Below are 12,572 nucleotides of genomic sequence, written 5' to 3' on the forward strand. Positions count from 1 at the left end.
AGAAAATTCAGAATTTAACCTGGGGTTAAAGTTTATTTTCATAATTGAGTCTGATATTTCAGTTCACTGTATTATTTCAATTTGTTTTAAATATTATCAAGACAAATATTGGGTTACCTTCACAATATTTTTTTTTTCATTTTTCTTACCCAGTATATTAAAAGTGAACAAAAATAAAAGAGTTATATGGTCTAGTGGATGGCAATTCTCTTGGTGTAGGATTCACAGGATGGTCATCAGAAGTGCCTTGACTTCCATACAAATAAAAACTGCATTCCTAAAAGACCCTTAGTTGAAGGTATTAATAATTTTCATTAGGTTTTAAGTCTTTTAACCTTGTATGAATAGAAAAGAAAAAATATGTTTAATAAAAAGTCTTTTACTTAAAGTATTTTTATTTGTCATTTATTTAAAGGTTTATCAGTGAATCTGTTTACCTGGAAAATGTGCAATTCTATTTGCAAATTTGGAGCACTACATATATTTAAGAGAATCCTTAGTTTCTGTTGGGAGTGGCAAAATTTTGTAACTGGGCCGTCATATTCCTATGTTACAGCCCTGGTCCCTGAAAGTCCTATAGCTATCTTTGTTTCAAGTGTATACGTGTTATAATAAGATAAATGTTGATTAGTTAATCAAGTACTAATTAACCTTTTTGATTTATAGAAAAACAGACATTTATGGACAAGTAAATCTTTTGGGTCAAAATCTTTAATAATTGGAAGAATGCAGTTATTTTTAGCATAAACATTATTCTAATGTGAAAAGAATTTCTTTTTCTGAGTTATATATTTTTATGCCATTCAGAGTAACTAATACAGTACTAATAATACTTTTTCTATTGTGTACCTTTGTTTTTCTCATTTGTCTTACATTTTATGTCTAGTCATCATTTCACAAAATTTCTATCATTACTGCTTGACCTCAACTTCTAATATGGCAGTTAATTTTTATACACACATTTTTGAAATCATGACATAATTTTTAACTTCCTCATACCGAGTTCTTTGCCTTTTTAGTTTACAAGATGTTCAAGAATGCTCTTTTGAAATAACAATTCCCTAATGCAAGATAAATTAGCAACAATATTATATATTTTTCTTACTATCAACTGAGAATGATATTGATGAGGGCAAGTATAGGTTAAAAATAAATGACATCAAAAAACAATACCAGAATAAGACATTTAATTCTTCAACACTCAAAGGCATGCCAGGTATTGAAATCCAAATAGGCGCTTTTGACTAATTGTTGGTAGTTTGTAGAATTCAAGGATTGGGGTTGGCTTCCTTTTGTCTTTCTTTCTCTTCTTCCTCCCCTTCTTCATCTCCTTCTTGTTCTTCTTTTTTTTTTTCCCCCCTCTCCAGCCAGATCACTAATCTTCTCCAGAAAATTTTTTGCCTATATAAAATAAAAAAAGGCACTCCTGCCCTATGACTTGACTTAGAAATCTACAAATCTGGAGGAAGAAGTAGCTCTGTGATCCATTCCTGGGGAACTGCAATAAAATTTTAGGGAAGATGGAACTTAATGTTTGTGAAAGCACTGGTCCGATTTCCAGGAGGGTGGAATACATCTTCCTGAATCACATTCTGCTGAAAATAGGAGGCCATGGAAGAAATCAGGTTTAATATAACAAATTTGCTATAACAGGGGGTGGAGTAGGAATGTGCGTAGGTGGCCTGTTCTCTACGTCATTCCAGTGTAAATTGCTGCCCCTTACTTCACGAAGTCGGTAACTTCAAGACATGTTACACCACATGTTTCTCTGTAATCCTCAAGTATGTTTAATTTAAAGAGGGTCCAGTACTGTCCTGGCACATGATCTGGATTGCCATAGATAACCATCTACCTCACAGCTAGGGTTGCTCTTTAGAATCTTGCAAAACCATTTGTTTACTCTTGACAAAAGTTAAGAAAACAAGCCCATCAGAGGTGTTTGTTCTGTTCAGCATGTTAGAATATGGTTTTTTTGCAATGATAATCATTGTGCAAAGAAGGCTGATGATGAATTTTTTTTTACCTTTTCTTAACAGTATTTTGCTATTTAGAATGAATATTGTCTAACGATTTAGTCATTTTATTTTGTAAAATTTCTATTGTAGGCATATTTAGACCAAGTTATAAGAAAATGCTTCAGCCAAGATTAAGTGTTGAGTTTGATTTGTGTAATTGTTAGTTTCTTTACTAGTTGCTCCATCATTTACAAAATTATTTCTATTTGAAATGCAGTAATTGTTCAGAACTTGCATTTCTATACTGATGCCTACTAACAGCTTTAGATCGAATATTAAATAACTCAAGAATAATGAGATGATCTTGGCTTACTTAGATATTCGGTTTTTGTATCTATAAAACAAAGGAATTAGAAAATAATTTTGAAGATTTCATCCAGCTATATAAAACTATCTAGGGAATACATTTACTAGGTTTTCAATTTTCTACAAAACATCTTTCAGCAGAAAGTAATCCCATTTCCTGATATACAGTGTCTGATACACAGAAACTACTCAATACATAATCCCTGAATTGATTATTCTTTTAGAAATCCTAGATTTTATTTCTGAACAATCATAAAAATTTAATGGCATGAAATTACCCAGATTCCATGGTTCTGGAATACATAACTTCAAGCAAGAAGATGCAAGATAGAAACATGTAAGACATTCTTTGCTATTTTAGCTAAGTCCAGCTGAATCAGTTAACCAGCTAGAAACGTGGCTCCCAGGTCAATTAGTTTTATTATTAGGTGGATTACTGAAAAATTAATAGCTTTATTTCCATATTACCTTATCATTTATTTAATTTAAAACATAATAAACCAGAGAACTTGTGTCTTTCTTTCTTCTGTCTCATTGTTCGACTTTTACTGAAGTTATGTTTTACCGATTTTCAGGAAATGCAAACATTTCTGAGCATCAGAAATCCAGCCTTTGATACCTCCATACTCATGTATTCTTCCTATCAAATTGAATCTTAACCAGGTCACTCTTTCCAGTTCGTTCTATGCTATTGCCCCTGTTTTCTCCAGATATAGTTGACATGCTCCAAGAGGATGGACATTGACTAAGACTTGATTTCTGGTCTTGGCTTTGCAACTTATTAGCTGTGTGACCTTGAACAATCTACTTAATTCTCTGAGACTCATCATTGTTGTTTATAAAATAGGGATAGCGTTAGCTTATTTCATGGATTGCTTTTAAAATTAGCAAGGAAGGCATACCATTGCCTAGCTCAGGGATCAACATGTGGCACATACCTCAACTTTTAGGCAGGATCATACTTATCATCACTGGAGCCAATAAAACAGATTCATTTAAATACCTATTTTCACCTACTGGCATAGCAAGTGGTGTACATATTTATATATCTCTATATATAGATGCAGATAATATGCTAATATATTGTGGTTATAACTTCCAATGTTTTAGTTTTTATTGTGGGGTCTTTCTTATTTATTACCAAGAATAATAATTATTATTATGTTTTACTTCCAGGAAGATTGAAAAACTTTGCTTAGGACTCCTATGTGACATGATTTTAAATGTAATAGTCAGCTCATGGTCAAACTCCATTTTTAGAATTTTAATTTATTCAATATTTAGCTTTTTATGTGAACATTGAGTTTCTTTTCTTAAATCCCACTCTAAGTTCTGCTTTCTATATTTGGATTTTTAAATTACAGCTTAACATGACTAACTTTGGGCCTCTTGCTATATTTTATAATTGCTACATATGCTTTTTGACTCATTTCCATATAAATCAATCCTCTACAACTTTTATTTATTTACAGCTTGTTTTTCTTTCTCTTTTTGGACTAACTTACACGTGACCTCCCTTTGGTTGCACTTTGTGTTTGGCTATGTCTTCAATTTTCCAAAGTCATTGAATTCCGAATCAACTTTCTAAGGCATTTCCCAGTGTTCTTCTCATTTCACAAATACACAAGAAACTTGGTGAATTAATCCACTCTGTCCTTTTACATTTGCAATAACTCATTTATATACATTCTTTAGAAAATATGTATGCACATAACATTGGCCTAGAATATATAATCCATGCTCTTGAATAAACATCTAACATGTCTACTTGGTCTGGTAGTAGTGTCTTTTTAAAGCAGAAATTAGCATGACAAGATTTACTCTTTATAAATACGTGCTCCTTGTACTAACTTGTTCTCCTTAAGGTGTTTGTAAATGGGATCTTATGAATGATAGCTTTTTTTGTTATTTTAGAATAAATCACATGTGCCCTGAGCTTTAATATGTGAAACCAATTTTACAAGGTCTCTTTTCCAGCTTCATTTTTCACCTTCTTTTGCATCACTCCAACCTTTATGTTATCAAATGTTAGATTGATAAGCATATTCATCATAATTGGTTCCTCACTTTCTATTCCTCAAAATGCCAATTAGATCCTAATGAATATGTTTTACTTGATTGGATTTCCAAGGACATCTGGTTATTTTAAACCCCCATCATCTAACAACCTGATATCTGTCTATTGTCATTATCAATCCTTGACATATTGGAAAGGTTTTCAAACAACTTTAAGTCTTAACTTAGAGGAATCCTCCTACCAGCTTGTCCTCGTTTCTGTGATAGGAGAAAGTGTGTACCTTTTACGTGGATACAATCCACACCACTTTCCCTCAGAGATGCCTTCTTCATCCATATCTTTATGTGTGTTGTGTTCCTTGTTATGATACTAAGGCTAATAAAAATCATAGAACTGAACCTAATTACTTCTACATTTTACATTCTATTTTCACACATTTCTGGTCAAACACAAAACAGTATAACTTTCTTCAGGGAGTTATTGCACCTCCTTTTACTCTGAATTTGTTTGCTTTCCAGTCATACCTTACTCCTTGCTTTAATGTATCTCTTCAAAAATAGACTTTATAGAATTATTGATAGCCAAGATTTTTTTTTCATGACTCCTAAGCATCCTTATTTCCTCTCATGCTTAACTGATGTAATTTTATTTGTTCCTGCTTAAATAATCATCACTGATCAGGCAGGAATTAAGCACATAGGAATCCATTCATTCAGTCATTTTTCCAGAAGCATCTCTTGCATGTTTGCTATGTTAGAGAGGTTTTGATAGATGCACCAACTTCTTAGAGTTGTTTCTGATTCATCACTTAGACACACTTCAAGAGGGCAGTTGGCAGTCTCTGTACTTTCAAAGAAGGAATTACTAACACCCTTATTTTCTCTTCATTCCGAAACCTAAGACCTTTATTCTCTAAGACATCCTGTTTTCATGTTTTTTTGTTTTTTTTTTTTTTTTTCAATCTGTAGCAGGTCTTCCCTTGCTTATGTCAGTGGACTGTCTAAAAGAAGAGGATACTGGAAATCAGTATATACACAGGCTGTCAGTGTTTCTTTATGTTTCCTTTAAAGACATTTTCATAATGATTAATATAAATGAGTTAATGGAAACAAAAATGTAAATAGTAGTTGAAAAAAAGAATAGTATCAATTGAAAACATACTGTGAAGTATTCAACTTCACCAGTGATTTAAAATAGAAATGAAAGCAAAATACTATTTTCTGCCTTAGAGCAAATAAAACCAAAGGTAAATACCTAATGTTGGTGAGGACATATTTAAAGGGACACCCATATATTGCACTGGTATGTGGGTGAGTACAGCCTCTCTGGAGATAAATTTGTAAATATTAATCAAAGATGGCAATATTGACATACATTGTAGCAGGAATAAAAGCAATGAAAATGGAATGTTTTGTAACCATTTCAAGTAAGGTTTTAAAAGAACTTTGTAATAACATCAAAATACATTTAACATAATATTACCTCCAAAAAGCATTATGCAAGTCAATGACAATTTTCAAAACTATGTTCTGAGCATTGACATAAATGCTGGAAGATAATACTTTAGTGTTAACAGATATTATGTTTGTGGGGTGGGTTATTATCTATTATTCCGTATTTCCATATTTCTTTAAATACCAAATGAAAGTAAATACAACTTAGTACTTGACAGTTTAACATTTTCAATACCAGGTATGTCAATAAGGAATTCATAAAATAAAGTGCCCTGAGGGATTTCACAGACTAAATGCTTCTATTTTTTAAATGTATTAGTAGAAAAGAAGACTAAATCTATAAAAAGTATTTTCATTTTATCAGCTGATAAATATTTTATCAGCGAGTGACTTATAAGTTTAGAAAATCTTTGATGACCTGGCTCACAAAGAATATACTTCCAAGTGCACAGGGTCCCCAGCCTGATGTGTGTGCCTGCATTCATGCCTGTCACTCTGCTCAGCTCCGTGCAGACAGCTTATATGAAGCAGGACTGTGTACATGTGGTCAGAGAAGAAAATCATTCCCAACAGAAAAATGCTTGTTTTTTAAAATGCTTTGAAAAATAATCTGTCATAAAAGTGTAACATTTCCACTAAATTTTTTCATGCTTGACTTTAACATTGCCTACCAACCGACTGTTACAGTCTTAACTCCTTTGATTTGTCCTAATGTAAACTCCCTCACTAATGTGTAATATATTCTTTTCCAGTTTGGTTATAGATTTCAGTCTAGCCTGAACACTCAAATATGAAACTAACCACTATTTTATTTTTTGGCTGTTCCAATCTCCAAGATGATTGTGGGATTATAATGGATGGATTTTCCAAGTCTCTAATTCGGAATATTTAACCAAATTTTACAAAACTTCTGCCTTCTCCTCCTTCATTCTGATGACTAAAGACATGGACCATAATATGTATACACACACACCGTAGTCTGCATCCGGGACCCTTTACTGATAAAAATGAAGCCCATTAAAACTCTCATGCCCACATTTCTGTCTAGACTTTAGAGTAGGAGAATTCTATCCTAGAATTGTTGACATTTCTCTGGAAAAACACGTTTAATTCATCATGCTTTGTGGTCAACTGTTATAAATGGTGATGAAATCTTTTCCTTGGTCAAGCTCAGGACTCCTCAGTACTTCCACTGTCATATTTGATTAAAACATAAGTGATGAAGGGAGGAAATCTGCTATAGTATTCATTGCATGGGTACCTTAGGGTAATAGGACTATGACTGATTTAAGTTTATTTTGCATCCTGAAAAGTTTCCATAATGAGGATTGAGTTTATATCCTTTTTTTAATTAAGGAAAGACAACCCTCGCTACACACACACACACACACGTGCACGAATAAAAAGCCAAGAGGTGAGATCGAGGCGTAAACTGGTATTGGACTAAGCCAGTAAGTACTGCTTCTCAGTCCTCAGTTCTCTAGGTTGGGAGTTTTCCTTTTGCTATTTTCATTCTCTTCCAAATCATTTTTCAGTGATCTTTAACACAAATTTCACCTTTACTTCTTGTTCAAAATACTTCCATGACTATCACGAATACTATTGGTTGAACATTTTAAGGCATACAAAGTCTCCCGTGATATGGTACCTGTTCATTTTCCCATTCTGTACCCTGCATCTAGGCTTTTACAAAATATACCACATGACTTCATGCCTCTATGCTGTTGCTCATGCCATGGCATACCTTCTGGGGTTTCCCCCACTTTATCTACTTGGTGAACTTGCGTCCTTCAATATAACACAGCTCAACATAATTCTATGCTTAAACTTTACTGAACATGCACAAGGAACTTGATCTTTCTTTCTTATTTTCCCCATTTTATTTTCCTGTTGCATTTGGGCAACTTTCATGGCACTAGTTATTTTATTAATTATTTATATAAACTAGTATGAGCCTATTTTGTTTAGCTTTCTATCACCAAGAGCCGTGAAACACTTTGAAATCAAATAATGTTCATACATGAATATATTAAGTAAGCGTGAAGATTTAAATTAAACTTTGTCCCCCAAAAAAATCCTTACCCCAACTCTAGCACTGATTCTGTGTGATTGAAACTTAAAATCTTTATGTCATTTTATGTCATCTTTTCTGTTATGGGAAGCCCTAGGAATGAGTCTATTGCCTTTATTCCTTGGCCTGCTTTGCAAGGGTGTGAAAGAACAATGCTGCAGTACTTCCTGTTCTACATAGTCACGTGACTTAAGCAAGAGCATGTGCCAGCCAATGAGGTCCCTTGACGGCCTGGTTAAACAAGAGATTGAACGGTGAAGTGAATCACTTTTTATTCATGTTGAAATATGAATGCTGAAGTTTTGAAAACTTTATATATAACATTTTAATAACTAAAAAAAACTTGCCTTAGGAATAGTGCTTATATTAAAATGAGTGTTTGTCATTTCATGAAGTTTTTACAAATCTAAGAGGCATAAGAGGGATATAATAGTCCACTTTGCTCTAGTTTTGTTTTACTTGATATTACTGATTGCTTTAGCTTTGAAACACAGAACAATGCTATAGTAAGAATGTAGTATACTACTCTATTAACCCAAAACATAATGTAGTATACTACTCTATTAACCCAAAACATATTGTATATTTGTGGAGAAAAGTTTATTCTAACATTCTTTTTATAAATAGTAAAAATGCTACTTGTAGGATGCTCTGATTTTTACTTTTTGTAAAAAGAACATTGTCTTTTTACCCCAGCAGAAAAAGGCAAGGGTTCAGCTTTCTTTGGGAATCTACAATCTCTTATGAGGCATATTAGGTATCACGTGTGACACAAGTAAAAGCCTATGATCCTTAGCATCTTGAAAGTTGCTACTCTTTAGAATAAGGTTGTCCATGATGTCTATGTCATTCCATTCAGCTGCATAAGCAATTCCTTTGATGGATGGCTGGTTTTCTACAACCCCAGCATTATTTTAGCAGGAGAAGGTAGTATTTGATGTGTTGCAATTTGTGCTACATGCCCATGGAACATCTCTGGACATTACCTCAGGAGGAGGGGTTAAGAGAAGGAGGAGCTGTGGCTGAAGACATTTAATGGCAGAATGAATGGAAATTCAAAGATCGCTGTGCAGTCAGCCTTAAACACTGACTGCACCCCCTCCCAGATTTCTTTTACATTAACTAAAAAAAGTCTTATCACACAATCTCATAAAATATATGTAATTTCATTTAATTTTAGTCATAAATTATCTTCAAAATGACGAGGATTTTGACAGCTTGCAAAGTGGTGAGGACAGTGAAGACTGGTTTTGGCTTTACCAATGTGACTGCACACCAAAACTGGAAATTTTCAAGACCTGGCATCAGACTCCTTTCTGTCAAGGTAATACCCATATTGATTGTTTCTGATAAAATAGTATGGGGTACAGTTTAGCAGTGAAGCAAAGGTATCCCTTACAAAGCAAATATAGTTTTGAATGTAGCTCCGAAGTACTAATGTATTAATATTTCCTTTACTATGGAACCTACTGAGTTAGCAAATGCTAGTTTTTATCTTATCTGAGTAAAATGACAGTAATTTTTACCCAACATAAAGAATGATGACAATTCCTGTGACCATGTAAAACGTAAGTGCACTGCTTGGAAAAGAAACATCTTCTCTTTCACAGATAGCTTTCTGTGCCTAGATACTATTGCTTACAGTTTGGATTTTAAAAAATAGGGCTGCTCATATGTGTGTGAGCCACATTATGGTATATAGTGTGTTAAGCTCTGTTCTGTAAAAAGGGCTTACTGAAAAGTTCTCTTTTGAAATATCATTAAAAAAATTTTAAAATATAATAAGAAAATATGTGGTTTTGATATTTGCAGGTCATCATGTAGACACTGCTTTAGCTTTTTCCTTTTCCTTCTGGCTGTTTTTTTGGACAGGCCAAATTTATTATTTTCATTTTGTAGAGTAATACATGGAGGCAGATAGCAGCTGATAATTCTCTCCCTCCAGAGGTATCTATAATTGAGGGGGCAAGCCCAGGAAAGAAACATTAATTGCCCTTCTTCCTGCCCCCCAGCATTAAATTATGAAATTCCTGTAGGAACCTCTGCTCCTTCCTATAACTTTATGAAGACGTTCATTATCAGAGAAACCTGAAATTACTCCATAGGAACTTTGCCAATGAAAAGAATCTTTAGTGACTATAAGTTTAAGCAATCATATTATCTTTAGATACATTGCTTCTTTAGTAGTAAAAGCTGTAAAATTTGAAATAGAAAAAACAAAAGAAAACCTCTATTGATGTGAAAATGGGATTTCACAGTTTGGAGTGTTGTGCTTATACTTTATATGCTCATTGAGTTGACTAATCTTCTATTGTTTCAGTTGCTCAAGTCAGGATTCAGTGGGGTTTTGGTCCTGACACCTGCAAGGCCAAGGGATACTCATAGATTCTTGTGGCCACCAGGGATAGGAATGGGAAAGGAATGGGAGTAAAAGAAAAGGAAGAGAGATGGAGACAGGGAGAGGGGGAGGGGAGAAGTGTGAGGGATGGTGGGGGAGGGGGGGAGAGAGAGAGAGAGAGAGAGAGAGAGAGAGAGAGAGAGAGAGAGAGAGAGAAACAAGCTCAAGATCCCAGGAAAAAGGAAGAAATACATATAGTAGCCTTAGTGGTGTGTTAACAATGTCAGCCTTTAACATTGAGAAGATGCTAACAAGAGGGTAGGAAATTACCATTTTAAATTAACAAAACCAGAAAAGAAAATGTCTTTTATATAGTTATATGTTCAAATATATCCAAATTTACTCTTTTTAGATGGATATCATGCTTTAAAGATAGTTGAAATCATTAGGATGTAGTTACATGTGGCCATAAAGGGCACTGAGAACAGTCACTAAAAGTTAGTGGCATTATGTCTAGTTATAGACATTTTCTTGAATTTAGTTTCATTATAGAAAAAGATGGGAAAGCCTAACTAACATCAAAGACATTGTAACTAGATGTAAACTATGAGAATTTATTGTTAGTAATACCTCAAGTGTACTCATGTATCAGCTCAGAGAAAATCAATAGTAATGAAAGTCATCCCCTATGATTATATGTGCCATCTAATACTTCAAAGTTAGGTGACTTGGAATATCTTCTTCTCACTCTGTGAGAAGGTAGATATGTAGGTAAGGATAGGCGCATCTTCATCAGACACCAGAAACCGCGAAATTGAGTGAGTACTGACTTAAAATGGCAGAGATATGATTGAGATTAGAATCCAATTCTCCAAGATCACAATAAGTGCTCCATACAACCACCACCACAATTACAACCACGACAAAATGGTCTAATTATGTGGATGGATTACTGTGAAAGCAGTTCTAGCTCATGGTGACAGATCTGTTTCAAGGGTCTGTCACAGTGCACAGCTAAGAATGACAAATTTGTAGGAGGACTAAGCCATCATTTCATGGTGTAAAAGCCATTACTCACATTCAATCATTACTGGCCAGAGTTTTGGAGGAATGCCAAGCACAAAAAATAGAAGTTCTTGAACTTCACAATAGAGAATTAAAATTCCATAGAGCAGCCCAAGGGGACTTGTGTTATTATTCACTTATTTTAAATAGTCCTCTACCTACTTTTCTTCCTGCCTTCACTTTAAAAACTCAACTGTCTAAGAAAAATATAGCCAAATTTACTATTTTTAGATCGACATCATATTTTAAAGACAGTTAAAATCATTGGGATGTAGTTACATAATGGTCAGTGAAGGGCACTGAGAACAGTCACTTTAAAGGTTAGTAGCATTATGTCTAGTTATAGACTGTAAATGGATTGTGAAAGACACCCTGTGGTCACATCTATAATCATTGCCCTGTAAATTGGGTCGCTTTTCCTCTCTCTTTGATGACAGACAGAGAGGGTGGGTTTGGCAACAGCAATGACGCACTTATAATTTTATGGGGCCCTTCCCTGGGTATTTGTCGGTGGCTAATATTTATAGAGTGCCTTGTCAATCGACACAGTTGTATTTTACTTACAGGAAAGAGGAAAGAATTTCAAGGTTCTCTGTATTTTAAAGAAAGTTGATATCAGGGGTGTAAATGATCAACAACCATAAAATTGTAAATACTAAGAAGTTTGAGAGACCATAATCTTTTTCCATTAGTATTGAAAAGGTTCAGCACTCATTATTACAAGTTGCAACAATATAGTGGGATATACCCTGGATAGGGCACAAAAAAAGATCTGGATTCTAACCCCTGTTACACATTTCCTAATGCTCTGATCTTGGACAAGTCACATGTTCTCTGAACCTAAGTTTTGTCATCTGTATAGTGGAAATGATGACTGATTTACTCGAAAAAGTTTGTGATTGTCACACATGAACAATTTTTAAAAATCTTTAAAGTTTTAAATTTAAACCATTAAACTGAATGTTTTTAAGCAAAAGCTGGATATTTTTAAAAAATTCCATTCTATACAGTAGGAGGAGTTAGTAGAGGGTTATGTCAAAGAGTCCTTAGGTTTTTCAAGTTGTTGCAATGACAAGGTATTTGATAAGAATTCTCAAATGTTTATAATAATGATTTGTTCACCTTTGCCTTATATTAAACATCTCTAAGAAGATATTTCTTATAATAAATCAGACTCAAGGAAAATGAAGCAAATAATCTTTTTTTTTTTCTGGTATGGCAAATTTAATTCCAAAAGGCAGAATAGACACCATAATAACCTATTTCATTCATTCATTCATTCATTCATTCTTTTATTCATTCATTT

At 33.8% G+C, this 12,572-nt stretch overlaps 1 protein-coding gene across 1 annotated transcript in view; it reads left to right on the top strand.

Annotated features, from left to right (window-relative positions):
- The first annotated feature begins 8,872 nt into the window (after positions 1–8,872).
- The window catches only part of CPS1 (carbamoyl-phosphate synthase 1), a 119,642-nt gene continuing 115,942 nt past the window's right edge, over positions 8,873–12,572 (top strand). Inside the window, exon 1 of the mRNA XM_007966137.3 lies at positions 8,873–9,187. Within this exon, the coding sequence (XP_007964328.1) occupies positions 9,062–9,187 (126 nt within the window). The 5' untranslated portion in view covers positions 8,873–9,061. The remainder of the gene's footprint in view (positions 9,188–12,572) is intronic.

This window comes from Chlorocebus sabaeus, chromosome 10 (assembly GCF_047675955.1).
Source record: "Chlorocebus sabaeus isolate Y175 chromosome 10, mChlSab1.0.hap1, whole genome shotgun sequence".
Taxonomy (NCBI): Eukaryota; Metazoa; Chordata; class Mammalia; order Primates; family Cercopithecidae; genus Chlorocebus; species Chlorocebus sabaeus.